Source organism: Syngnathus leptorhynchus, chromosome 10 (genome assembly GCF_054491065.1).
Source record: "Syngnathus leptorhynchus isolate UIUO chromosome 10, UIUO_Slep, whole genome shotgun sequence".
In the NCBI taxonomy this organism is placed as follows: Eukaryota; Metazoa; Chordata; class Actinopteri; order Syngnathiformes; family Syngnathidae; genus Syngnathus; species Syngnathus leptorhynchus.
The window spans coordinates 1,191,312-1,218,669 of record NC_141204.1 but is presented as its reverse complement, the minus strand read 5'-3'; the positions used below and the strand labels follow the sequence as shown (position 1 = coordinate 1,218,669).

Sequence of the window (27,358 nt, the reverse complement as noted above, 5' to 3'; positions counted from 1 at the left end):
ATTAGTCTCCATTTGTCATTGTCAAAGGTGTGTGAAGGAATGGTGAGCATTTTTGCGGTAGCGATGACAGCCACTTTCGTAACGATTCCAGAAATAGCGCTTTCATCACACCGTGACGCACTTTACAACGTGTCAGATTTTGAGTTATCGTTATTGCGGTGGCAATTCTATATTTTCAACAACGTGATGTTGTGGAGGCTTTCTGGCTTAATGATGCTGTAAGTACAAATTGGAAGAAAATGTCAGTGTATTTTATTTGGCAATAATCAGAGATACTTTGAACAGTGCCAAGTAAGAGCTGACTCACGGTAGAAAAACGAGCTCCCTTTGGCTCAACCCAAACTGCGGCAATGTTTTTACGCTCTGGCAGAAAATGACAACAGATGTCGAACAACATTGTTTATTCAAAATGGATCCTGCTGCAAAAACTCTCCAAACAACCCACGGAAAATATCACAGTCAGCAGTTTATCTTAAAGACATATAAGGGAGTATAAAACACAATGAGCAAGGCTACAGATGATAAAGCAGCTGTGCTTGTCCTTAACTATCCCCCCCCCCCAAAAAAAAGGCCTGAGCAGAATGACTGAAACAACAAAATATTTACATTTACCTCTATCAGTCAAACATCTGTTTGGCTCTGAGAATAACACATGTGATCACTAGTGTGACATAGTCATTACTGAGGAAAGTCACAACTTTGCGTGCTTCCTCCAACTTCCTCATTGGAAATTTTAGTACTTTGTCAATTCATTAGCCCTTCAACAAGTAATGAATTACGGCGAAAATGATGCTCGACAGAAAAAAAAAAAAAAAAAAGAATGGACAAAAATAAAAATGCACCTGCGTAATATGGGACATTCCTTTACAAAGCAATTCAAAAGGCAAATGAAAAATCCCAACAATATTCAATAAGCATACATTTGCACTTTTCACTGCAACGAGGCAGTGGACTCAAAGCACATTCATGCATTCATTCATTCATCCATCCATCCATCCATCCATCCATCCATCCATCCATCCATCCATCCATCCATCCATCCACTATTGCGCTGATCTTGTTGCGTGCGTGTCCATCACAGGACACAAACAAAAACTACTACTACTACTACTCATCTTAATCTTCTCACTGTCACTGAGTGGAAACGGAACCCACACGGCCTGTACCAAATTTGGTCAGGCAAGTATACCACTAACCCACTTATATATCCTTTTTAGTTGTCATAAGTCTTGCTTTCAGCGAGAAAGAAAGAAAAAAACGACTGGGACTGCAATATTTCCAGTCAAAAATGGCCTAAAACAGAACACAATGACTCATCAAGTCTCGTACCGTGTAAAGATTTGCTCACTATGGAACGACGGTAGGAATTCTTGTGCTCACTCGCTGATGTCACCATCCGTGGCCAGTTAGCATGGCAGGAATATGATCAGTTTGTCAATGTTCAAAGCAACACGAGATGATTTTTTTTTTTTTCCATTCATTCCTGGCGCTCGGTCACTGCTTTGAGGAATGACTCGGCTCGGCTCTGATCCACTCGCACAAATTCGAAAAGTGACTCTCGGAAGTCACGTGGTTAGTCGAGTAAGGGTCGTTAACGTTCGGGTGAGCGAGGTGACATTTTCTTCCACCGTCTTGCCTTAAAACATTCACGTTGGTGCCGTTGCTCATGGAACAAGGGAGAAGGTCGGTGTAGGTGTTTGCGTGGGCTTCTCTAGGAAACGCCATCACGGGCTCTTGCTTGACCGACACGTGAGACTCTTGCTTCAGTTGGAACCCAGTCTGAGGTTCTCTTCCTTCTTGGCCCTTCAGAAATTCATTCCTTTCTAACCCCTCCAAGAGTGGGAAAGCTCCAAGCCCCTGAGCGCTCTTTTCTGAAGCAGGAACCACGTTCTCCAATGTGTTCTGAAATGCATTGGGGGCACCAAAATTGTTCCATACATTTTGGAAGCCCAGGTTCTGATGATTGAAGGAAGGACCCGCCCCCTGGTGCTGCGAATGGAAGAGCGAGTGGGACTCGGGCTGGCCCATCACAGGAAATTGAGGACCTGGGTCCAAGCACTGCAAGTCCCTCATGGAGAGCTCAGGGAGGACATTGCTTTCACCGGGGAACCCAGATGGATGGTTTTGATGCTGCGGCTGAGCGCTTTTGGGCTGGGGCAGATTGCTCATGACATTTGAAGGATTGATGGAGGATGCATCCATGGGAAGTACTTGGTTGGAGCTCGTCCAGGTACGGTTGACATTTGGATGGTAGGGTAGGTTGAACACAGGTTCATGCTGCTGCTGCTGCTGCTGCTGCCGCATCAGAGATGGAGGCTGCCTGGGGTACACGTTGAGGTCTGCAAAACACAAAAGTCACTTCTAATACACGGCAGAGGAAATGAAAATCACACACACAAAAGAAAATCAAAGAGTCTTTGGTCGGGCAAAGCAAAATTGGTTACAGAAAACATATTTGTAGCGAGCAGCGTAAATGAACCCTATTGTCAGGTGCACTTGTATTTTTTTGCCAGTGGTAAATTCTGGGCAGCCAGTGCCCTGACCTTGCAACTATCAGATTACAGATTGTTTACCGTGGCACTTTTATGGAATTATTGTCCTTCTGTTACAACGTTGGTATCAGTGCCTGGTACCTGGCCTCGGTCCCGCAGGTGTCAGGGAGTGGACTTTACTTAACGTCCTGTCTGTTATCTTGGATTAAATACCACACCACATGTCGTTTGGCATTCTTTGGTCTCTTCTTATGCACAAGAAAATGAAAAACATTTTTGGAACGGGTCATGACAGTATTTTGATCAGGTTGCCTGATATAATTGCTGGCATTGGTAATAATTGGTTATAATTGCCATTGGTCATAATGGGAAACAATTGTGAGAACGTGTCACTCTTTACAACAAACGAAACGGCAGTGCAGTGTCAGCGAGTCATTTTTACCGGCTACCCGAAATGTTAACCAGATCATGGAGATAGAAGGCCACCAAATAGTAAAACCTCTTGATTTATCTCAGGAGATTTTCTTCAATCCCTGAGCTTCTTGACATACCGTACCTTGCACATGATTCCTGGTATTTTGTGGCACTGTCCTTAGCTTACTCATTGCCAGGCCAGAAAAGGGAACAGCTAGAAAAATGCAGAAACACCTCTGTCACATTCATGGATTTGGATGTCAACATAAGATCATGCGTCGTCGGTGGCAAATCTTACCTGACAATCTCATTAAGTTCTCTCTGCTACGTTTTTTCTTATTATTGCCATAAGGGTCTAAAGAAAAGAAGCACGTCATAAATGTCGTGCGCCTTCTTCTACCAGATGGCGGCCATCATCGGGTGCACCCCGCTAACCTTTGTCATCGGGAAGGTATCGGAAGTCCAGAGGCTCGCTGACTTCCACATCGGACGGTCGACGGAGCTGCATGTGTACCGTCACCGAGTCGGTGATGGAGGTGTTGTAAAAAGGCGGCGTCCGAAAGACGATGGCCACTTGGCGATGAACGTCGGCTTGGGAGAACGAGCCTTTGGCCTCCCAACCGTCAGAGGAGAAAAATCGCACTTCGATGTCATCTAAAGAAGAGAGGCAAACAGAAAATGATGACTTGGGAAGAAGAAATAAGAAAAGAAACATGAGGATATGTACCTTTTTGCACTTTATCACAAAGCAGGAAGATCTCGTCTCCTCCCTTGACAGAGCCGCTGTTGCTGTTGATCCTGCAGATCTTCAACTCCGCTGTGTTTGGGGCCCCTGTTTGAAACACAACGGCGTCAAAAAGTGCAGTCACAATGGAGTGAGACCAAAACAAAGACAAAACATAAAAGTTGAGTCACGTGTCTGTTGTCAGACGAGGAAGTACTCCATGGTAACACTCTTGTTTGAGGGTTAGTGCGTGTACAGTATACAACTTCCTCTTTCGCTGTGTGTCTGTGATAAACACTGAATTAGTTCACCAGTGACTGAAGCACTTGCAACAGTTTTAATTCTTGCTATTGCAAATGCAGCTGAGCAAAGCCAGCAGTCTATTATCAATGGCATTCCTGTGCTCCAAATGAGTGGGATGTTATTTATCTTTCTTTCTACAATTGCCCAAAGGGCACACTGGAACATTTTGCAAAAACATACTCAAGAGTCAAACAGAACACTGAAAATACCAGATCATTAAGACACAAAGGCGCAGAGACTCACTTAAATCTAAATAAAAAAAGAAATAATAATAATGATAAATAATAGATATATAATTTATGTATTATAATATATATTATTATGTATAATTATAAATAAAAATAATCATTCGAAAACACTGACTTCAGAAGTACTACAGTATTTTGTGAGATGTTTCGAGGGCAATATTTAATTGAATTAAAAGGACTCACTGTTGTCATAGATGGGGTTGCTGACTACAGTGTTGAGTGCTCGAGTGTAGTGGCTGTTTTCATCTTGCAGGAAAACCTGTATGCACAAGCGGACCGCGTTCAAGTCGTACTCTTCCGTCTGCAGCAGCTGCTCTTGCGGCACTGTGGTCACACACAAAGATGCTTGTTACTATCATTTGAAAAATAGCGAGCTCATTCAATCAAGTCATAAAATGTTTGGGCAAGACTGAGATCTGCTCAAACAATGCCTTTCGGCTCCCCACCTACAAGAGGTCACCCGCAGTGATGCGGAGCAACGTCACAGCTGAGTGGAAAGAAGGGCGTGAGCGTGAGCGTGTGCCTGTGCCTGTGTAGAACCGAGAGCCGAGACTCCCGACGCGATTGCCCGAAATGGCTGGTGACGTGTGTGAAAGTAGCGTAGTGGGGCCAGAAAGCGTCTTCGTGAGTCTTATGTATGAGATGGAAAAATGGCAATACGTGTGACAGAATTGCTTGTTGGGTGTTTCCCTCCCTCCCTCCCTCCTCATACGATGCCAAACTGGCATCATCTGTTTGATTTTGGAATTTTCATTTGATCATCCATTAGCTGTGGATTCATGGTGACACCTGGACTGCTATTTGACATTTTCTCGTGTCTGTCAGAAAGGTTTAGGCATGCATAATGGCGTCCGGATGAAAAGAGAGAGGAAGTAATGCCCTCTGATGGAGGAAGAAGTCAAGTTTCAGAGCAGAAGTTAGCTGATGAGAGACACAGGGCTACACAATACACAAAGTGTGGCAATACACTACTGCTGCCACTTCTGTATTCGTCTGCATGCCACTGTACCTCGCATTCGTGGCTGATTGTTGGAAGGGAAACAAGCTTGATATCAACTGACATGATGCCCTTACATCCATCCATCCATCCATCCATCTTAACCTGTCAAGGCACATATTGCCAATAAAAAAATAAAAAGAGTCCTGAAGTTCACAAACTCGTTTACTCCCCAAGGATTTCGGGTCAGAGTTTGTCCGCAAAGCAAATAGGAAAGCAGGGGTGTTGCGAATGAAACCATCTCCCCATAATTTTACAACTGCATGAAGAAAATGACCCAACCCTGCTTTTAACGTCAACGCTGATAAGAACGCTCAGTTTCCGCCGCCCTCCCCGTTTAATGAATCCTGCATTCCCAGGCAGGCCTCACTCAATTGAGTAACTAACTGTCCCCAAGAATGGGGAAGTAGCCAAACGCTCGTTTGCACCAGAGCACCGCTGTCTGCCTGCTCACATGCAAAATGGAAGAAACGCCATTTCACTAGATACCTTTGGCGCCACCTGAGGAGAAAAAGGTCAAGTTCCTTAGAAACGTTGAAATTGTTGCTGACAATTATAATTGCGTAACAAGATAATGACACATTATTCGAACAATCACAAAAGAAAATGACTCGCCAAATAGAATGTGATTGGTAATTTGCTAATTGCCATTTGAATAGTTGCTGAGACACGAGCATGCCTCTTTCAGCCCAATACAAAGAAAAGCTAATTACATCACATACTAAGCATCCAGTCACGTTTATATATGCTGTGCTGCATTAAGAATAGTTGGACTCCTCATTTTGCTTCTTTACTTTGTATTTTGGCTTAGCAACGGCATGGAGAAAAAAAAAACACAATTGCAGTTTGTAGTTTTCCATTCAGTTTCTATAGTGGGAGTGCAAAATTCAACGGATTGCAGTTTGTAGTTTTCCATTCAGTTTCTATAGCGTGTGTACAACATTCAACAGATGGACCTGTTATTTTTACAACAAGAAAAAGAATTTCAACACTTCGAAGCATTCATGCTCAATTTCCGAGGGTGGTCATTGAAAATTTGGTGAAGTACTAGTTTGATTGCCCTTAGGTGGAAATGTCTCGCTCAAAGTCAGCTGGGACAGGCCTTGGCACACCCGCGACCCGAATGAGGAGGCTAAGTGGTTTTGAAAAGAAATAGACCGATGGATGGATGGAAACTTTAACATGGTCCCTAACAAGAAGAGGCTCATAGTGGGAGCCAAACCAGAAAATCTATTTGATTGACTTCCATGACAATGTTCTTGAGGACTCACCATTGAAGGGGTTCATCCCTCTGCTAATCCTTTGTAAAATGGCATCTTTGACCTCCCGCTTCTTCACGCACCGGATACCCAGATTCTGGAAACTGAGGCAAGCAAAACAAATAGCACATGAACACCAAAACTAGAAGTTGGGACTTTAACGACACAAAAGAAAGAATAATTGTTCAGTGACGCAAAGATTGAACATAAATAAAGAAACATTTTTGATGGGTTCTTCCTAGCATCTGTCCCCTTATTTCTAATTTGACCATATGTGCAGATGTTTACTACTGCGAGGCCCAAGAGAGATTTGCAAATCAGAAACACCAAAATATGGTGACTCATTCAGAAATGCTCAAATTCACACACAACCTCCGTTTTCCCTTTCTACCACACGTACAGGCTGTATTAGTGATGTCGCTCGGGGAATTCCCATGATGCTGTGCTTTTTTTTTTTTTTTGGGGTGTTTGTCAGCATGCATGTGTGTGTATACATATGTCATGCTTAACCTATTCCAAAAAATGGACTTAAGGTGCTAATGACTCAGCTGGAATATTTGCAGCGGTCACATCGAACTCACGCGATTACTTTGCGATCCGGCCCAAACTCGGCCTCATAGTAGCCATCTTTGCAGTCCTTGCCCACCAGATCATGAGGATGTGGCCTGTATGGCTCATTCTTCGTCACCAAATAAACACACACTTTACCCTTGCCGCTGTAATTCAAAATCTGGGGAAGAAGAGAGAGAGAGAGAGAGAGAGAGAGAGAGAGAATGGTTGGAAATGTTAATTACAAGCATGTGCAAATAAAGTCAGTCAGTGAGCTATCGAATAGACGGGCGCTATGGCAAGTTAATGAAGCCAGTTGGTCACCTGCAAACTGGGGTAGGTTCTGTTGTTGTCCGTGCTTCTCTCCCCGGGGATGCTGCCGGCCGAGCGACCCTCGCATTTGTAACGGAAGCGCATTCCCCTCATCCTGGGTTGCTCGAAGATGCAGATGGCGGGCTCGCCCACTGAAGAGGGACGATGCTCCAAACAATCAGTGAACGAGCAGAGAACGCATGGAATCATTTATTATGTGATGGCCACGCTAAGTATGCAGATGAGCCTTTTCTGGTTGCTGTGTGTGACTTTCGACAAACAAACTGTGGAATTGCAATTTCCTCTTTTCAACTCTTTGGGCTCTGCTTCCACTTCATTATTTGCTCATTTTTCTGCATCCGCCCTGTTGTATTTGCTATCAGGTCAAAAATGCAAAATCGCTTTTCTGCAACTATAATAACTTTCATTCATGTTAGCGTGGCATCTAAAATCATTCTCATCACAAAGAAAGCCACAATTCATGGTGGGAGCACACTGCACGGACTGTTTCTTGGATTCAACTCACACGCGACGGCGTTGAGCATCACAAAAGAGTCTCCTACTGCTATATTTGGGATTAGCACTGCTTGTTAAACTAATATAGCGCGACCTTTCCCCACTGGGTCTGTGTGAGAGGAACGGGAAGTGAACCAGGAAGTTTTATGAGACGTGGACAGAACTTCGAGATGACAGGTGCCCCAACCAGACCCAGATACACACACACACACTCTCTCACTCCCTACAGAGACACACACATATACATCAATGACGACAGTATAAAACAAGCCCTGTCACATTTCTGTCCTAACTGCAGGGCAGGGTGTACTGTACTGCCAAATGTGACACTCAGAGATTCAAGTGAGAATGTCAGTTCCAGGATAGATGGTTTGAGTCCCACCAGCTAAAAACAGCAGTGGTGAAACAAGACAAGTCACTTGATTCTTTCCCTCAAAAGACAAATGGGGAAGTGAAAGTCCACTGCTCTGCATTTTGTCTTTTGCAGTTCTTCCACTCTTGAATTGTACTTACTCAGGTGTGGGTCGTCCACAAGCGTGGAGGGCAAAAGAGCTGGAAGAATAGAACCACAAGGGCAGAACAATGTGGTCAACTATATTGATGGGTCTTCGGAATTTGCCAAATACATTTGCAAAATAACCGACTGTAGCGATGATGAAAAAAAAAAAAAAGGTCATCGCTTCGTAAAAGTGACTAAACAAAGAAACAAAAAACAATTTGTCACTTGATACTGGAAGTAAGCACTGTATTGTTGCCATTCTGGAGCCAGTCAACTACGATGCAAATACAACATGAAGACTATATCATTCATTCATGAAATCTCACAGTTCACATAGTGTTTTGGTCCAAGAAAGAAAAGCAGGATTGCTACTCACCATCCATGATGCACATGCAAACACTGTGTTGACTTGTCACACGCTTCTGACTTGCTTAGAGTGAGTGACAGAAGACTAGAATAGTGGAGTCGGTGAAGGAAGTGCCCGGGCGGAAATCCCCAACTAGAAAGGACCAATCAGGAGCTTGTGAGTCACTCCAGAGCTCTTACACACCATGAAGAAAGTTCATTTTTAGAAGCGCTGAAATAGAAAAGCATTCTGCACAATATTTGTCAATTACTGACATTTTAAAGGAGAGCCAGCGCCCATAAACCACCTCCATAAAATAACAAATATTGTGCTGATTGTTTTATTATTATTATGACCACAGCTTCTTCTCTGGCATGTACACAATTATGAATGTACCTATGGAGAAAGTTGTCAATTGTTTAGGGAAATTCCTCATGTCAACCGCAACCTCAATTTTACACATTAATGAAGGGCCACTGGCAAGCCAAGCAAAACGACTTGAAAAACCATGAAAAAATAAATCAAACAATTGGAAACAAGACCTAAAATCGTAACTGTAGTTGTATCTGAGCAAACCGGTGTCAGGACAAATTATTCTTGTACAATGACGCCACCTGGTGAAAGGAATAATGCAATCATAAAATCATGTAAACATGCAATTTGTATGCTCACAGTTGTCCATATCCACAATTTCCATCAGTTTGCTTGGGTTTTAAAAAGAAACAAGACAAAGGCTTTGTATCGTTTTGGGGGTTTAATGGTTGTACAGATTCATTTAAATGACGTGGTGATAACACATACAAAAATACCCTTTCAATACATTTTAGAAACAAACATCTAAATGACTTTTTTGTTAATTGTTTCTGAACAGCAAAAACAGTTGTCTGAAACGGAGTGGCGATGTTTTTTGTTCAAAAATACCTACCTATAATGAATTCTATTTAAAAAAAAAAAAAAATTAAAAAAAATCAAATGGTACAAATATAAATTAATGAATAAGAAAACCCCCAATAATGAAGCATGTGATATTTTGTTGGAAAACGAACAAACAAACAAACACACAAACAAACAAACAAAAAAAAACCTGTACATCTTAGGGTATGGGAATCTGATGCTGGAACAAGAGCCTGTGACAAAACAATACCTGCTCTGAGGAAGAAGGCTCCTTTGTTGGTTATAAATGCCGCAGCACGAATTGTTCACGTGACATTTTGTGCTGTAATCTAGCCAACATCAGATTGTGATGGCAGGGGAGGTGGGTGGGTGGGTGGGGGACAAAACCAAGAACGTCTCCTGATGCCTTTTAAGAACCTCCACAGGAGGCGCAGAGGGTTATTACCCAAAACAAAGGGAATTTAGTTTTTCTCCAAATCAACCATATATGCTTCCATGCATGCACGCACGCACGCACACATGCGTGCACACACTCAACCACACACATGCATACACGCAAACTAGCACAACAAATCGCAAAGCTTTGAACCAGTTTTCACCAAGCACCACAAACCTTTGCTTCACTGGCAGGGAAGTCAAAAGGTAGCTCCAGATTGGGGCGCTATGAAGCGTTTGTGTGAGTGTGTGTGTGAGTGTGTGTGTGAGTGTGTGTGTGTGTGTGTAGCCCTCCCAAAAGGCCGGCCGGGATAGTGACTGAGTGCAGCACGTGTTTAGGAGCAACAGTCGCTTTGTTCTGTTTAGCGCAACATCAACCCTCAGGTTGAAGCAAACCAGGGGAGCGGGAGGGGAGAGGGGGGGGAGAAACAACAACAAAAAGAAACTCTTGTTTTTGTTCAGTTTGTGTCAAATGACAAACAGGCAACTCCCAGAGCTAAACAATTGCAACACTGCAGAAAGCCTGATTTTCCCAACTCTTATGTGGAACAACTTAGCAAGTACTGCTGCTGGGCCCGTTTTTGGAAAAACAAAAATTGCTCACTTAAAAGACTGATACAAACCTGGAATCCTTTTCAGTGGTCCAAAGAACTATGGTTGGGATTTCTGTCAAATCCAAGCAAAACTCCAATAAATCACTGCTGCTTCAGCTAAACTACAGTGTTTCAAAAGAAATCAATCATTAGCGGCGGAATCACCTTTTGAACAAGCTACAAAGAAAAAAAAAACAACAAAACCCCCCCCCCTTTTTTTTTTTTTAAACTTTTTCCTTTTTAGATAAAACTGTGATAGAAGCGTCGAAAGACTTAACAGTAAGCGTAGCTTTTTTTTTTTTTTTCTTTCCTTAAGACAAAGACGTTATGTACATGAACATTTACTGTACATATTTCTGTTTGGGATGAAGGAAATCAACATTCCATCCATCCATCAGCTGTGTGGTGAGGTTGGACAAAGAATTGGTGTATTTTTTTTCTCTTAAAACATAACTAAAAAAAAATGTAAGATAAGGAATATGGGAGATGTTCCATTAAAAAAGGGAAAAAAACCAAACTGCCGCTATCCGAGTCGAGTGTCGTGTAAAAAGCACTCCGGCTGCCGAGCGCTGACCTCTTATTTGACCAAATCGCCCATCGACTGGTTTTTCAGTAACCGCTGGAGATCTGGAGGCGAGGTGCCCGTCCTTCGACGTGACAGCCATGTGAAGTCAACCTGTGTGTTGGACCTGACTGACTAGAATGCCCCCACCTGTGCGCATACATGAATCCAATCCAGATGCAATTGCGAAGTTCACGCTATGTGGATTCTGGCCTTCTCCGTTTCTTTCAACCTCTTGGCCTGCTCCTCCAGGGAGGGCGAAAGGGCTCGCTTGGAGGCTGCTCCATTCAGAGGGTCTGCTCCTCGGCTCACTAACGTGGGGATGGAACTGCCAACGGAGTGGGTCGAGTGTTTGGACGAGACATGTTCTACAAAAGGAAAACATGCACACAAAAGCAATCCTATTAATTCACGGGGTATCAGATTTGTATTTAAAACTCTCCTTTGCCTTGATGGCCCTGCCTTAGCCTATTAAGGAAAAGAATGAGTGTGTGTGTGTGTGTGTGTGTTCCTATCAACTTGATTATGAACCTGCGCCAACTCAGGATTCACAATTATGGTAAATATTAGTAAGAAACACTTCTAGGCTGCAAACATGAATCAAGTTGAAAAGAACAAGTCCACTGCCATCTTAAACCATGTGTTGCTTTTTTTACGTTACTGGGCAAACTAGTCCAATTCATGAATCATGCATCTTTACATTTTCAAGTGGCAATCTATAAATACAATTGTTATGCTTGTAAAGTCATTTGTTTGAATCTCCTCATGACAACATATACACACACAAGCACCAGCTTATTAAAACAATTTAATGGTTTAGAGGAATAAATACCAAAGACAACTGAGCTTAGCAAAGTGGCATAGCTGTCAACAATGACGCCAGTATCTCACTTGACCCATTTGGAAAATTGATTTCCCACCTGTGGTCAAAAAGTGCTTAAGTGCCAATGACCTACTATCGATTTAGACAGTAGCGTTTATAAATATTTGCATCTTCAGCGTTAAGCAGCGATGAAGGAGAGACACTCACTGGAACCGATAACAGGAATGAACATGCCCCTTTCTTGACTGGCAGGAGGCACCTCAGGCGTTATGGTGGCCTCAAATACTGGGGCCTTGGGAGGTGTGACGCTGCAAATCATCCAGACAGACCACACATGAGTTGGGGTACCAAACATTAGTTGAGCCGTGGTCTAAAACTCACTTGTGGCGGTTAAGGGCGAGTTTGATGGAATTTTTTACAACACGACAGCTGTTGCTGGCTGGTAGCGGTGAGGATGCGTCGGGTAACTCCATGCTGGGAAGTCTCTGCTGGAAGAATGACATTCATCTCATATGGCCGGCCGACCAAACTTGCCAGAAAACGGTTGTCACCTGTGTTCTTGGAGTATCGATGGTTGGAATGGGCTTAGCCTTTGATTCACAGAGAGTCGTCTAATTGTGAAGAGGCAAAAAAAAACAACAACGTTAATAAACCTGTGAGGTGAAATCAATCCAAAAGGGCAAATAAGAGTAAATAGCTACCATATTAGGTTTTTCTCGAGATGCGTCTGACGATGGTGGGAACGGCTCCTTGAATGTGGACTCTTCGTTGGTGGCGACCTGTTAGTTAAGGTAGGCTCATAATACCATGTGTCTTGAAGAAGCACACATGCTGAGGTAGTCTTACCTCCGTGTCTTTGTGCCTCTTGGCCACGTCTTCCTGCACAGGCGAGTGTGGTCTCTTGGCTGCTCCGTTGACAGAGTCTTCCAGGCTGTCAGGCTCCTCTTTGGGGCTGCTTGCAGCATTGGGCGTCACATTCCCACTTAGTGTTGTGGAGACAGAGCTACTGGCTGGAAGAAGAGAAGGAGGAGCCTTTGCTTTGTCTGCTGGCTCTGAATGAGGAACACAGGTTTATTTAGATAAATCTGTAGAACATTTACATTTTTGGACATCTTTTTTTATTTACCAGAAAATAAAATATACTTCTTTATAAATATTAAGACTCACTCGGATCAAGGGTAGGGGTGGACGTGGTCTGGTCTTTAGCAGCCGGTGCCGAGCTGGCTTCAGAGGAATCCTCGAGAAGAAGCTTCTTGGGAGGGCTGACACTACAGAGCGATATGAAGCACACGGGTAAAGTTTCAATGACAATCCGAAAAAAGCGATTAAAACAAAATCCCAAAGATAAATTCAGCAGCTATTTTTTTTTTTCCTACCCGTCATCTGTATCAGATATAGGCTTGGAGGGTTTGCTGGTGGGGGAGCTGAAGGGAGTCCCCGAGTCTGTGTCTCTTGAACTGTCCAGGTGACTGCTGTCCAGAGAGATCCTCTTTGAGCTCCCTCCATTCGAGCTGCGATTCAATTCCGCTATGCTCTGGAGGAGGCGATAAAGTGAGCAACCAAGAGTGGAAAAATGACATAGCGTCTAAAAAAAATGGCTCACCCTCTTCTTCCTCTGCACTAATTCAGCAGGAAGATACTGATGAAGCTGCTTCTTCTTCACGTGAGTTGCTTCAATCTTCATTCCATCTTTCAACATATTGATGTTGTTGGCTTGTCTATAGACTGGAGAGAACAGCAGCAGCATTTAGGAAGAGGGGAAAAAGTGGGTAAAACCAGACATTTTCCAAGGCTTTGGAATTTGAACAAACCACAACCACAAATGGAAAAACAGCAGTGAACCTTCCCAGCAACAAAAACTACTTCAAGAAATCAACTTATCCAAGAGGTCACAATTACAACACTGGTGACGTCTGGTTTCTGATTTACAATTACAGAGAATTATAGAAATGGATTTAAGGACAAGGGCAGAGGATCAATTGGAAAAAAACAACAACATTTGTGAGACTACCAACCGGTGTCTGTGAATGACTGGATATCGTATGTAAGATCAATGTTAACACTGTCAGCATGATCCATTTTCTTGAAAATGATGCCAATGAACCACATGGACACAAAGTCATTCCTGCAAGACATTTAAAAGAAAACACATTTTATTAGACATGTTTTTTTTCCCCCTAGTGGTCCTCTTTACAAATGTGTTGTCAAGCTATGTTATCGAGTTCTCATGACATGGGCAAGGCGGAAATAGACAAATACATGGACTTACTCATTGCGGTTATCTTTGGATCCAGGGAAGGACTGTGGATTGACATGTGCCAAGGTAATGTAATCATTTCTCTCCAGATTTCCCACCAAAACTCGAATCTTTGACTCAACCAGTCCAATCCTGGAGGAAAAGGCATTGTGTTTTGAATGACTTCCATTCTAGATTGAGGTAACCTGAGGATGTGACTCACAGGAAAATTTGTTCCTATTCAAAAATGGCACTCACCATTCTAAATGATTTTCTTCTGTGGATGCACTGGCTGTCAACACGATGTAATGTCTGTGGACCAAATCACAAAATGTAGCGCTTCTTCAAACTTACTGCATTTAAAATGCCAACTTGAAAATTAAAGACATATTTAGAGGGAATTGCATAAAATTTCATTTCATGGTAATTTTTGACTAAATTACAAACAAATCCTAAACATGATGACGTTCAGGACATCTGCTTAATCATTTAACAACAATAAGGGCTTTAAGTCTAATTCAACACTTACTTGTATTTCTGGAAGAAATTGGGCGGCTCAAAGAGCTTTGACCATTCAGCTTTTCCCTGAAGGATCTCATCTGTGACGCTGAGACCTGGTCACATGAATGGCAAACCAAGATTTAATACGGAAGAAAAAAGGAAGAATATGTGAGCTCGTTATCAATGAATTGTCAGTGCATTTACCATATTTAAACTCCTCGCTCATAATGGTGCGTGTTGATATGGAGACATTGTATGTGGAGTTTTGCTGGGGGTAGGCCGGGGTGATGATTGGCATCAGGTGATATCGGTCAGATGGGTTCACCTAAAGACGAAACGAAAACACGTTGCATGTTTGACTGGTGAAAAAAATCTAATTTGTCATTGCCCCAGATTTGAACAAATGGGTACATTTCAGCCTCTTCAAATGTCTGACAATAATTTACAGCAGCGAGCGAAACGATTATTTATTAGAATGGCATCAGGCATCTTAGAAGGCATCTACAGGAAGATAGACTCGTGGACTTTGCAGCAGCTATTGTTTTCTTTTTACGTCAAAGCGTGTCTGTGTTTGTTCCAATGACAGACAGAAATATTCAAGGTAATAAAACACAGACAGTGAGTCATTCCCTATCTTTCTGCATTTGTGCTCCGTGTAATTTGTCAGGCACCTCCTTGGGCAGTTGACGACAGAGAAAGACGAGTTTGTTCATGACAATTTTTATTTTTCTTTACACGACCATTATTGCATGACTACAAAATCAATAAGGAGCATTTTACAAACAGCCGAGTTCCCGTCTATTGCTAGGTAAAATGCACTATTTGTGCTACGTCATTTTCCGTGCGCCATTCAGTGGGCCAGCACGAATATGCTGGTGGTCGACACAAAAACAAAAGAAAAACGAGGAAGATACATCAAGATGTTAGATGACCTGATAAGCTTAATTAATCTGCACTGTGTGCTCTTCCTGAGTAGCAGCTTTGGGTGAAAATTACTTTTTTAAGAAGAAAAAAGTTACACCCTCCATCCAGGTTTAAACACTAAAAGAAATCATACTTCATCCCAGTGTTAGATCCTAAAAAAAATTGCAAAATCGTCAGCAGTATACTCACTCTAGGATCCCATACAGGTAGATTCAGGTTGCTGTCCTCAGGTTGTTTCAAAAGCACAGGATTCGGCCATTCCCTGAAGTGAGAAAAACAAATCTAATATATTGTGAAGCACTGTATTTGTCAAGTCATAAATGTAATATCAGTACATTAACTGCATTCTGGAGCTGTGAGATGCTGCCATCACATGAAAAAAAAAAAAGATACATTTGCATATTCATGTTTCATACTTTAACAGACAAAACAGAAGTGCAAATGTAATCTGAATGGAATTATGCGGTCGGTCAGTAGACCTTCTCCAGGTGTCTCCAGGTAGCAGGCACAGACAAACACTAGTACATATGGTTCAGCAGTACCTCTTGGAACAACTCTGTTTAAGTGGGAACAAGAATAATCTCACCATTTAGAAAAAACTAAGAAGAACTTGTGGACGAGGGTGGCAGCAACAGCATTAGGGTAGAGTTGGCAAGTCCTCGCTACAAGCATTGCCCACGACACTCCACCAAGGAAGCCCAGCATGTTGGAATAGATCCCACGACCTGTTGTACAAATTGTAAATTCAAACTTCTGAAATAATACAATGTTCGAGCAGTAAACAATCAACTTATGATAACGTGTTCATATGCGTGCAATGGAGTCCATATGGCAAAGAAGCTGGCATACAAATAAAGACTCCACAATCAAAGCTTACGTTTCGCCCAAAGTTTGATGGCTCTCAAGGTCAGCCTGAAGTTTTCTTTGTTTGGCACTAAGTAGAGTATTTCATCGGTCACTCGACAACCTGTAATCACGCAAGGTATCGGAAATCAGCAGACAGTGTGACAAAGGGATATAACACCCTGCAATATTATAGTGTGGAAAAACAACACAATGATGAGATAAAAGATCATGTAAAGATACTCCAGAAACATAGCCTGCTCATACACTGCGGTACCACTGTGCACCGATAAAGGTTCAATGTCAAAAGGGGTACGGATGTCCACGTGGTTTACCATTAAGACTTCGAATGCAACGAATGTCTAGATTTCTTAGGATGGAATCCCCCCGAAGGTCAAGGTTGTCTGGAATGGATTGTAACGCCAGTCTGGCAAAAAGAAGGTCAATCTGATGGGAAAACAAGAAGAGTTTATTTCATAGAATGCACAACAAACGTACACCATAACGTGTCTGAGAAGGAGAGCAGCATTGTGCAACTATGATTTTGTTCAGTAAATGGGAGTTACTGTGTACTCATCTATGACAACCATTGTTACGTTAGGTATTGATTTCATGTGTGTGGAGGACAAGACATTAGTATTAGTCCAACAACGTCAGCTTTAAAGTAAATGAGAGCGCGTCGGGCCTCGTTTTCTCAAATGCTGTTTTACTTTAGTCTGGAAGTAACTTACCTCTATTCCATCAAATTTAAATTTTATAACAGGAACAAAAGCATCCTCGACAGCCTTGAAAAACAAACAAACAAGAAAGCCATGATCACAAAGTGATTTTAACAACCGAATCCCGGTGGTAAGCTTGGCATTTGGGTACGTGTCCCCTTTGCTCACCAAAAGCTCTTGTTCTTCGTTTCAGTATTAAAAATGTTTAGGGGCATTTTATTGAAAAATTAGCAGCAGGTCCAAGTGGCATTTTGCTAGCTAAATAGCATCATTGTGAAAGTTGTTTGTATCTTACTGTCCCAACAGCAATAATAACTACCAATGTGCTTACTAAAAATTGTGTGCGTTTGTGTCGAATTCTAGTCATCCAGGTAAGGGTACTAAGCAAAAACAAAACAAAACAAACAACCCCACCTTCCCCCCCAAAAAACCTTTCTTGATTTTTTTTTCTCTCTCCATTTTTAGTCATGTTTTCCGACAAATTACAGCATGACTTACCCTCAAGTCCTTGATCTCTTCATGCTGTTTAAATTTTTCAAAGAAAGATTGAAAAAAGTCACTCCTTTCTACATGACGAGGAGCCACACACAGGGCATCAATATCGGCTCCTGCAATGAGCAACATCTGATCAGCGTCATTCGTTCCAAGTCATTTGTTATTGGTCATAAACTATAAATGTGTAAAGACATTTTAAGAAATGCTCAAAAGTTGAACAAAGTGCTTAACGGTAAACTGTCATTTTAATTGGAAGCAACTTTGGAATACTTGAGCAAAATATGTCAAATTAGAGATGAGAGTCTGGGTAAAGCATTTGACATACCTTTCGTGTGCACTCCAAGACGATATGAACCAAATGTAAATATCTTGCCCCCAACGCTGCTTATAGCTGAGGGTGGAAGGTTCTGTTGAAAAGATAACAGGATTTGATTTCAATGTAATAACAAAATTGTTTTAAGGAGCATCTTAAGCATCTAGTTGTAGATGGTTGGCGACTCTTAAAATCTAGTTGCAGAACCACGCACAATGCAAAAAACTAATACATTATTTATGACAAGTAGTCACAGAACTTGCCTTTAATTCACTGATCTCTGCGATCCATTCTTTGACAAAGTTATTCAATTTTCCCAGAACAGCAAGTCTGAAAAGAGAGCAAGACGGCAAGTCATTATATTGGATACTTAAGATCCAATAGCTCTTTAATTAAAAAGAGCAGCACCACAAAAACAAGAGAAACTCGGCACACTCATAGAAATAATATTTAACTGAGATGTAAATAAAACGCATACACTTACCTGTGATTTAATTCCTCTTCATCTTCAAACACTCCAAATGGCTTCATAGCATCGCAGAGCTTCTTGGTGTATTGGTGGTCTATGTCTCTAGGGGGTGCGAGGCTAATAGCAGATGTAATGCCATAGTGTTTCTGAGGCTGCTGCTGCCCTCCCGGCATGTTGCTGCAAAGCAACAGGAAACTGAATTTTAAAAACAGCAGCACCAGCTTGTCATTCTTATCATCTTTGTCTGTCATTCTAAGGCTCTGTATTATTTTCCAAAAGGGTACATACATGAAAAATAATATCATTTACAATTTCCATGAAATGACAAAGTTGGAACACAAATATAGTGCAGCAACCAGATTATGTGCAGATGGGAGTTAGTTCGTCATTTCGTATGGTTGATGAGGATTGCCATGCAACTACATTGTAAAACTTTACATTTATATACACTGGCATATGAGACGAACCAATCATTTGAATATCATTCCCATGAAACAAGCATAGCGTTGTGAACTCGCAAGTTACTCCAGAATCATTTTTTCGACGTGTTATTTACGACGTTATGTACAACTTTGCCAAGTTGCAGCACACTTAACGGCAATACGATATAGATCTCTACTATTCTTAACGAGCCATGCAAATATCAGGCCTAGCGAGGACGTTGAATCATTCAATTAAATTTAACAATTGGGCATTTGCTTGATAGGGAGCGAGCAAACGTTAGCAAAGAGCTGGGCTAACAGGTTGGAAAAGCGAGCGGGCTAATTTAGCATGAGCTAAACGTTAGCTTCCTGTTATTGTGGAAATGATTTGTTAGCCACATTTCAGACAGACTCTAAAAATTGACATTTTGTCCGGGCAAATTTCCAAGTGAAACCGTTCCCCCGAATGGCCTCATTTAAACAATAGTTAAACAAACTACAACGTAACGGCCTAGCCAACAATCGATGGCTAAGGGCCTTGTTATGACAGTTAGCTATGCTAACGCTAGCTTTTAGCCTATTATTCACGACTGTTAAACGGGAATAAAATACCCACTGCAGAGAGATAGACTTCATCATTGGACTTACCTTGACATTTCTTTCATGACACTCAAAACAGATGCGCTCTATTACCGCTACGAAGCTGTGAGAAACTAAGAAGGTCAACAAGAAGAAATAATTAGAGATGGTAAGCTCGAGTCAGTCCGCTGCACACAGCACCGAGCTTTTTGAAGCGGAAGTGTCGCTGAGCAGTGTTTCCAGCACGCCCCCTGTCACGTGATCAATGCGAGTGACGCCTCGGCTACGTCACGCTGCGTCACCAGCTTCGCGGGAAAATTCAAAAAATCGAAAAAAGTAGGCCCTGGTCAAGACCCAGGACATGCTGGAGAGACGATGTCACTTTATCCCGAGTGGAAGAAATGAATGAAAGAGTTCTAGTATTGGATGACAAAATAAAAGACTGGAGAATGAGCTAAAGAAACACAACTGTGAAACGGAAAGTGGATAAAGATATCAAATATCATGGAGGAAGAGGAGTTAAGTGATTATAGACATAGTCCATCCATCCCATTAGTGTAATCCACATTAAATCCCAATGAAGCGAACTCTTCTGTTAATCAATGAAAGCAGATCTATGTTGGGTAAATAAATCCTACTCAGGAGTAGACTGACCTGTTTCCTGTTTGTTACTGTTCTCATGACAGTCATGGCCTTTAGGATGCTCCACACTGGGTCATGCTGGTAACTTGATCCTGATCAAATTTATACCATTCTAGAAGAATGGACCATTTGACCGAAAGCCCTTATCTCAGCCTACAGTTCTTGTTTGCGGGAAAGCTGATGCTACCTGTCGGGACACGCACGCAAAAACACACACAGACACACACACACACCGACACAAAAGGGCATCAAGCCAAGGCAACAAAGCAGGAGCTCCAGCCTCCTCAGCTTATAAAAATGAGCAGGTCACCAGCAAACACACAGGACACGCATAGGTAATCCATGTTTGTTTCATACTTTGCACATATGCATGTCAATTTCATCCACGCCATCATAATGCAATGAGAAGATTTTGACTTATTTTTTCTTCGTAGCGTTTTCCCGTGCTGACTTTCACTTGAATTACTCAGTTAGCATCTTTGTGACAGGTTAAGTATGACTAGTAACTTTTGCTGGCCACCAATCAGTCAATTCCATTCATTAGGATAAACTGCAAAAAGTGGACATGTTATCGTCTAGCAGGTTGTGTCGTGATGATGTTTTTGACATTTGTTACCACTATATGTGATCTTGTTTGCTGTGTAGGTCTGTCGAGTCATGGCCCTTCAGATGCTGACCTTGCTTTTGGCTGCCTATGGTTGGTGGATGCATCCTACAGGTGTTCTCTTGTTTTGTCTTGTGTTGCGTGGGCAGCTCAATTCCAGGTTCATAACCACGAGTGTGCTTCATTATGTTCAGCTTCTAATAAGCTACCAGGATGTCACCTGACCTACCAAAATGTGAGCTTGGAGAAAGAAGGATGTCTCTCGTGTAGCTTCGTAGAGACAACCATTTGTTCTGGATACTGCTCCACAGAGGTAACATTTCTTCTCTGACGTTTCCCTCCACAGACAACTGCATCACGTAACAATGTGGTATTGGTTGTCTTCCACGCAGTACCCCATCTTCTACGGCTTCCCTAGCGAAGAGCCTCAAGTGTGCATGTATGAGCGTGTGCACCACCAACAGTTTGAGCTGTCTGACTGCCTTCCGGGCGTGGACCCAGTGGTCAAGTACCCAGTGGCATTAAGCTGCAGTTGTGCGGCATGCTCCATCCTCACGTCCAACTGTAATGAGGAACCCATGGAACCTACCAAACCTGACCTCTGTGCTCAGATCCCCGCAAAGTAATTGGTGACCTTTGTGCCGTCTTCATGTCTGAGATTGTAGAATGGATAATAGTAGATCGCAGTTTCAACAGGAACCGTGCAGGATCTTGTGTTTGCATGTTTAGACAGAATGAATAGCACATCAATTGTACATGGATACTTCATTTAGATTTTGGATTGTGCACTTGTGTTTGATCAGTCATGAAGGGAACGAAATAAAAGCAGTTATTCAAACTACTGCAAATTACATTTCACTCTTTCATTGCTATTTAAACTCGAGTTCAATTGAAGAACTTGATCACATTCGTTACAGTATCATCCATCATATGCACACAAATAAACAGACAAAAACGAGGACAAATACGCCTCTCATTGCTCCATTGCTTTTCATTTAGAAATCGCAGTATTTTTTCGTGCATACGTGGCGTTACGTTATATTGCATAAACGTTTTAAAAACATGTAATCTCAAAAGCATCTTGAACCCGGAAAAAAAAAAAGTCTGGTAAACAAAGCTACGTCACTGCACGCCGGTATTTCCGGTTAGATGTAAAACGATGACGAACACGCAAAAACCTGTATTTTTAAGCACTGTTCACTCCATTAAGTGGACAAATTGTCTGCGTTATCGTGGTTTGGTAGCAGGTTATAAACCTTTCTGCAGGCCGCTTAAGCCAAGCTCCAGTGGCGCAATCGGTTAGCGCGCGGTACTTATATGACAGTACATTGTAGAGCAATGCCGAGGTTGTGAGTTCGAGCCTCACCTGGAGCAGAATTTTGCACGGAACCTGATTCTTTTCATGACTGTTATCTTTCCATGTAACTAATAATGGTCTTGGTTATTTATGAGCAAATGGTCCTTTTGATCTGTTTTGCCGTGGCAATACTGAAAACATGGAGGATCCTTTAAAGCAGCGCTTTGGTTTTGCTGCCAGTAGAGAGCAGCATTTACCAGCAAATGACCACTCCCCACCATCCTTTCCCATTTCAGTCCAAATGAAAACAGTATATAATTCCACCAGCAGGCAACACTGTTGTCCACAGTTTGCCTCACTTATATTTACTGACGTTTTGCAAACTCAAGTGACTGCACGGATACGATTGGCTATGTGTACTGCTTGAACAAAAACACTTGGCCCAGCAAGTATGCTTCAAATATATATCCATGTGAGCCATATATCTCACATACTGTTATCCAGAAGGACTTCAAATGGAAAAAAAAACCAACAATCTGCTTGACTATCAAAGAAAAATTGTAAATTACAAATGAGGGATCTTAATAATTTAGGGATATTAGACTGAAGTACCATTAGATCGCATAGTTCTTTACAGACCTAGGAATGCATTCTCTTAGTGATAACTCTTTTCCACAGTTCAAATTCTGAGTTGGAATCAATGCAGATTAAAAAACACCTAGAAAAGTTTACTTTTCTCTGACAATTATTTATAGTATCAGAATTTCCAATAATTTAGAAGAGTATCATGTTTAGGGTTAATGCACAAAATTCTCGAATCAAGTCTTGTTTTGCAAGGAGTTGGCTAATTAATAACACTTACATCAAATAAAAATGTCCAGATTTGGTCATGAAATCGCATAACAAGCTGTGCAAGAGCTCTTGGTTATGAGTTGAAATGAATTGTACTGTAATTGTAATGACGTGAATGTGCAAGTGCCCGTGAGTCACACTGTTCTCGTGAAAAAAATAATTGGGATTGGAATGCTGGGATTTAAAAAGTAATATTCAATGTTTTATGACTCAATCTGGCCTACAACACAATGATTGCGTCTCAGTATTTACATCATGTATGTGTTGGTTCCATTTTCTTGTTCTGAACATGACAATGTGCAGAAAACAATCATTAACAAGTTGACCAATAATTCCAATTATTCTACAGTTATAGTATATTTTCGTAGATTTGAAAACTTCTATCCAAACCTTCCTCCAACATGCCACAAACCGCAGAGCATGTGTCGCAAGTTTTATTAAGCATCTGTTGGTGATTACCAATGAATTTGCTCACTGTGTAGCAATATGACAGCTCTCCAGTCCCTGTTGTAAAGGTATAATCATCATTATTATTGTTTTGTCATTTTCTCCCCCCTTCCATTGCACCCTCAAGCCAAGAGAAACTTCAGCGTTGCAGCATTTATCAAGTAGCCAGAAGGAAATGATGACATTCTGCTTGGCTGAACACCAACAATGTACACGCATATTCGCTGCAATGGCTTTGACATTACAATGTTGACAGAAAAAAAAAAAAGATTTCATTTGTAATGTCCAAGTATAGTCTCCTTAAAAAAAAAAGGAAACAAATTAAATGTCTTATAAAATAATTCCCTGTACACTACTACTATTGTACTATATATACTTACTACCAGTGGCCATTGGGAATTTGGGAATTTCCCCAAATGGCCGGTATATATCAGGGCCGGCGGATACCAGTCAGAAGTTTGCTTTGAGTTCCGTATTTGACACAGGCAGTATTATAAGGACGTCGAGCAATATTTTTGTACAAGCCGTCCAACATGTGTGTGTGTGTTTGCTCATTAGTTGTGCGGATCTGTTGGCAGCCGGCCTATCGTGAAGGGTGGCTGGGGGCAGGGAGCTGCTGACATGGCTGCCCAGTTCAAAGAGATGGCGCAGTAGATGCAGGCGGGCGCACAGCGAACAGAGCGGCCTTTATATCCCCCAGCCTGGGAAAATTACAGATGGGGAGGCAAGTGGACTTACAGGTGCTGCTCAGGCTCCACCATATTCCACAATTTGATATGTCGGAAAAACCCACACAACTATTCCATGTATTTCAATGAGGATAATGAATTGTTGAATGACAGACGCTCTGGGGTTGCATGTGAAAATTAGCCATGTTCACTTTTTGGCTGAAAACAAAGTATAAATATTGCAGCTTTAAAATCGAATAGTGTTCCGTGAAAAGCCAGCCACACACCATCATTCAAATTGTGGTGTACAGAGCCTGGCTCCTTTGACATGTGCCGGACAAATCATCTTCAACTTGAAATGAGAGAAGCTGCTTTCATTGGTGTTGAATTAAGTTGGCCACTTTCACACCCACAACGGCGCAAACCGCTCTTTATACAAGTACTACCCGGAAGAGTCCTCCATGTTCATGAGTTCATTTCAATCCATTCTACTCTTCTTTTACTGTATGTACAAACGTCGCATCCTCCATGAGCCAAGCTAAAGTAGCTGTTTTAAAAGTAATATGTTTTGATTGCACCTTCCAGCAGGCTGATTATGATAACACCTGTTGGATGTGAATTGGCAAGGTGTCATTCAGCAGGTCCTTGCGGTTTTTATTAATAGTGCTTTGCCTCTGAGGGCTATGAATGCGACTATTGAGCGCAGGGTAGGAAGAAGGCTTAGTAAGCAAAGCGTAAGAATCTGTACATGTGGGACTGGATAAGTAGAGTGGTATGTTTGGCCAGTGTCTGATGGGAGCAACCCGTACAGGGGGTGTAAGTTCAGCTTGTGGCTAGAAAGGGCTGACATCATTCTTTCCAGGCCACTTAGTATGTTTGTCTAGAAGAGGTGAAGTTCTTGAGCTACAACAAACACGACACAGCAGCCCGTGTACACATGCACACACATGGAAAAAAAAAAGGAATTATAATTGCATGGCCATTGCAAGCCATGCAACATTCATTTCTGCTGGGATCTTCACAGAAAGCTCCAAGCAATCCTTCAAAGTGCTAGTCGCAACTTGAATTTTTGCTTGTTGTGGGCAGGAAAGAGAACGGAAAATCTTTTCCTCGACTGTATACTCTACTCTCTGCTTTCACAATGCTGTTTGCTTTAAAACTCTTGACACGACTAACAGCTAAAGAATCCTGACGAAAAATGATTACATGAAGCACCAGAGAGCAGCAAACTCTGGGTACTTCCCGACTACCTTCTGTCTGCTTGTATACGTGCCTTCGCTGGAGATTAGGTGTGCTATTAGAGGGATGTCACTTGTCTTCCCTCCCTCCCTCCCTCACATTCCATTGTCCCAAACGTACACCATCACATCGCAGCCTTATGAGACCCCCCCCCCCCTCGACACTGCCCTACTTCAACACACCAGTCATCCCCCTTTGGCAAAGCTTCCCTCCTTCCCTCAGCCTCCCTTACATTTGGACATCAGAGCAGGCAAGCCCAATCCCTCAGACCTGTTAAATCAACAGACGGCCGTGTCTATTGTCCCGCAGCTTGATCTGGAGTGTGTGTGTTGGTTTGGCCGGGCTGCTAGGTCAGGATAAGGTTTGGACAGCATTGGATCCCCACTAAGCCCACAAAAAAAGCAAAGATAAAACCAAGTCCAGGACCTCCGGCGCTTTGAGTACACCATCCTCCACCTGCATACTCACACTGACGCCGTGTTGTGATTATCAGAGAAGTCCATATTTCAAAGATATATTTTTTTCATTCAACTGATTTCAATGAGTTTTGCATTGCTACGTCTAAGAAAGAGAGGAAGACTGCAAGTGTCGTAGAAAGAAAGTTCCCACTTCAACTTCTCTGCCAGCGTCCCGAAACACTGTCTGAACGTTCCACGTAAGCTTTGATGAAGCTCCGTGTCTTCTTGACCTTCAACTCCTTCAAACTCCTCTGTGACTATTTCAGAGGAAAGAATTAAGCCGTTGGGCGTGAGTGTAATGCACACCGCCCATGTGAATTGACTTTAAACGGGGAGGGGGGGGACAAAGTCAGAACATGGCAAAAGGTTTTGATTTATGGGGGTAGAACTACATTTGATATTCATTTCCGCAGCTGTGGCCAGCTAAAAAAACAGCCTGTAAATAGACCCGTCCTGACAATGGTGCAGTGTGGAGAGAGAGAGAGAGAGAGAGAGAGAGAGAGAGAGAGAGAGAGAGAGAGAGAGAGAGAGAGAGAGAGAGAGAGAGAGAGAGAGAGAGAGAGAGAGAGAGAGAGAGAGAGAGAGAGAGAGAGAGAGAGAGAGAGAGAGAACGAGAGAGAGAGAGACTCACAGAGGGAAACTGCATGCGTGCGTCACTCCTATTTTAGGAATGCTTCAGGGCTCTTTCAGTCAAATTCAGGCCAGATGTTTCTGATTCGCTAAACACATATAATAAGTAATTATTGAAAACACCTTTCACTCGCCCAGTGTTGTGCGGCGCTTCATTTTGTGTAATCGAAGCTGCGGTTTCTCAAAGAGCCAGGCGCTGGATCCAAGACTTTATTGAAAGCCAGCTAAACTGCCCTGCAGTCAGAATTTCCTGATTCAAGATGAGAGAAAAGGGAGCTTAAAGAAATATTACCAGTCCCGCTTTGGTGAGAAGATGGAGTAAGAGAGCTGTTGGAGAGATGGAGAGGGAAAGATCAGCAGATTTCATAGCCATCCAGGTGGAACAAGATGAAAAGATTGGTTCCAGATAAAAATGATGAGGCTGCTCATTCTTAGGAGGCATGCAGAACTGCTTCGGAAATATTCACGAGTTACTCTATTACAAAAAATACATCGCCCGGTGATGTGAATGCATATACCAGAATAAAAAAAAGATCCGTGTTCATTCCATGCAAGGTTCAAATATATTTCTGAGAACAATACAATTGTGCGCTACGGTGGTCATCACTTGAATTCTTTGTTGTGGTACACCACGACATAACAATTGTTTTGCTGTTCAATATAATTAGAATGTACAATGATAAATAATCACATATAATAAATAGATACATCTTAATGACAAATGCCACGAGTCTTGTCTTCAAAAGAAAAGTATTATTTGTGATGTGGCTGGCTATCTGGAGTTTGAAATGGTGATATGTAGCTCGCCATGCAAGTGATGGCTTGAACGACTCCTGCAACATTTCCACACAGCAATTACCCCAACTTTTTAAAGTGGATGAAAATAAATCAATTGCCTAAATACAACATGTGAGGTATCACATGCATGCTTGCTTGCTCGTGACGAGTTATTGCCGTGTTCATGCTTCAATACCAAGAACAGATTAGTCCATACTTGTAGAGTAGACGCTGGGATGAACTTGCACTGTACTTTTGGTTTTCCCCCGTACGGCTA

At 42.2% G+C, this 27,358-nt stretch overlaps 3 protein-coding genes and 1 non-coding gene across 7 annotated transcripts; 2 read left to right on the top strand and 2 right to left on the bottom strand.

Moving 5' to 3' along the window:
* Positions 1-308: 308 nt before the first annotated feature.
* rel (REL proto-oncogene, NF-kB subunit) lies at positions 309-8,756 on the bottom strand. 3 transcript variants are annotated; one of them, XM_085921970.1, is made up of 11 exons: positions 8,690-8,756; positions 8,328-8,366; positions 7,311-7,450; positions 7,019-7,167; positions 6,450-6,541; positions 4,365-4,505; positions 3,634-3,738; positions 3,342-3,560; positions 3,205-3,261; positions 3,049-3,120; positions 309-2,339 (listed from the first exon to the last, which is right to left on the bottom strand). In XM_085921970.1, the coding sequence occupies exons 1-11, from the start codon at positions 8,703-8,705 to the stop codon at positions 1,495-1,497; spliced, it is 1,875 nt and encodes a 624-aa protein (XP_085778096.1). In that variant the 5' UTR covers positions 8,706-8,756; the 3' UTR covers positions 309-1,494. The 3 variants fall into 3 exon arrangements, with proteins under 3 accessions (XP_085778096.1, XP_085778097.1, XP_085778095.1); XM_085921971.1 differs by lacking the exon at positions 8,328-8,366 and having other exon boundaries at positions 8,690-8,738; XM_085921969.1 differs by lacking the exons at positions 8,328-8,366; positions 8,690-8,756 and having other exon boundaries at positions 7,311-7,630.
* A 638-nt stretch (positions 8,757-9,394) lies between these two features.
* On the bottom strand, positions 9,395-19,697 carry papolg (poly(A) polymerase gamma). 2 transcript variants are annotated; one of them, XM_085922300.1, is made up of 24 exons: positions 19,537-19,697; positions 18,482-18,643; positions 18,261-18,327; positions 18,010-18,091; positions 17,688-17,797; positions 17,202-17,255; positions 16,806-16,917; positions 16,505-16,594; positions 16,214-16,352; positions 15,817-15,889; positions 14,908-15,028; positions 14,732-14,816; positions 14,461-14,514; positions 14,236-14,355; positions 13,982-14,091; positions 13,570-13,691; positions 13,343-13,500; positions 13,134-13,234; positions 12,813-13,018; positions 12,668-12,745; positions 12,518-12,577; positions 12,348-12,454; positions 12,174-12,274; positions 9,395-11,511 (listed from the first exon to the last, which is right to left on the bottom strand). In XM_085922300.1, the coding sequence occupies exons 1-24, from the start codon at positions 19,551-19,553 to the stop codon at positions 11,336-11,338; spliced, it is 2,505 nt and encodes an 834-aa protein (XP_085778426.1). In that variant the 5' UTR covers positions 19,554-19,697; the 3' UTR covers positions 9,395-11,335. The 2 variants fall into 2 exon arrangements, with proteins under 2 accessions (XP_085778426.1, XP_085778427.1); XM_085922301.1 differs by having other exon boundaries at positions 12,348-12,451.
* A 1,031-nt stretch (positions 19,698-20,728) lies between these two features.
* LOC147049799 (gonadotropin subunit beta-2-like) lies at positions 20,729-21,522 on the top strand. Its single transcript, XM_085921759.1, has 3 exons — positions 20,729-20,827; positions 20,908-21,026; positions 21,106-21,522. Exons 1-3 carry the CDS (start codon positions 20,767-20,769, stop codon positions 21,337-21,339), a joined length of 414 nt encoding a protein of 137 aa, XP_085777885.1. The 5' UTR covers positions 20,729-20,766; the 3' UTR covers positions 21,340-21,522.
* Positions 21,523-21,993: 471 nt separating this feature from the next.
* trnai-uau (transfer RNA isoleucine (anticodon UAU)) lies at positions 21,994-22,087 on the top strand. Its single transcript has 2 exons — positions 21,994-22,031; positions 22,052-22,087. It is a non-coding gene; the product is annotated as a tRNA-Ile (tRNA).
* The last annotated feature ends 5,271 nt before the right edge of the window (positions 22,088-27,358 follow it).

Coding starts and splice junctions, on each gene's coding strand:
- rel (XM_085921969.1), bottom strand. CDS start 7,508: ATGATTCCATGCGTTCTCTGCTCGTTCACTGATTGTTTGGAGCATCGT. Junction 4,506..6,449: donor AGGGATGAACCCCTTCAATG/GTGAGTCCTCAA, acceptor GTGTGACCACAG/TGCCGCAAGAGCAGCTGCTG. Junction 3,561..3,633: donor TTGTGATAAAGTGCAAAAAG/GTACATATCCTC, acceptor TCTCTTCTTTAG/ATGACATCGAAGTGCGATTT.
- papolg (XM_085922300.1), bottom strand. Junction 17,798..18,009: donor TCTTGGAGTGCACACGAAAG/GTATGTCAAATG, acceptor TGCTCATTGCAG/GAGCCGATATTGATGCCCTG. Junction 11,512..12,173: donor CATTCCTGTTATCGGTTCCA/GTGAGTGTCTCT, acceptor TTCCTTTTGTAG/AACATGTCTCGTCCAAACAC.
- LOC147049799 (XM_085921759.1), top strand. CDS start 20,767: ATGGCCCTTCAGATGCTGACCTTGCTTTTGGCTGCCTATGGTTGGTGG. Junction 20,828..20,907: donor TTGGTGGATGCATCCTACAG/GTGTTCTCTTGT, acceptor CATTATGTTCAG/CTTCTAATAAGCTACCAGGA. Junction 21,027..21,105: donor CTGGATACTGCTCCACAGAG/GTAACATTTCTT, acceptor TCTTCCACGCAG/TACCCCATCTTCTACGGCTT.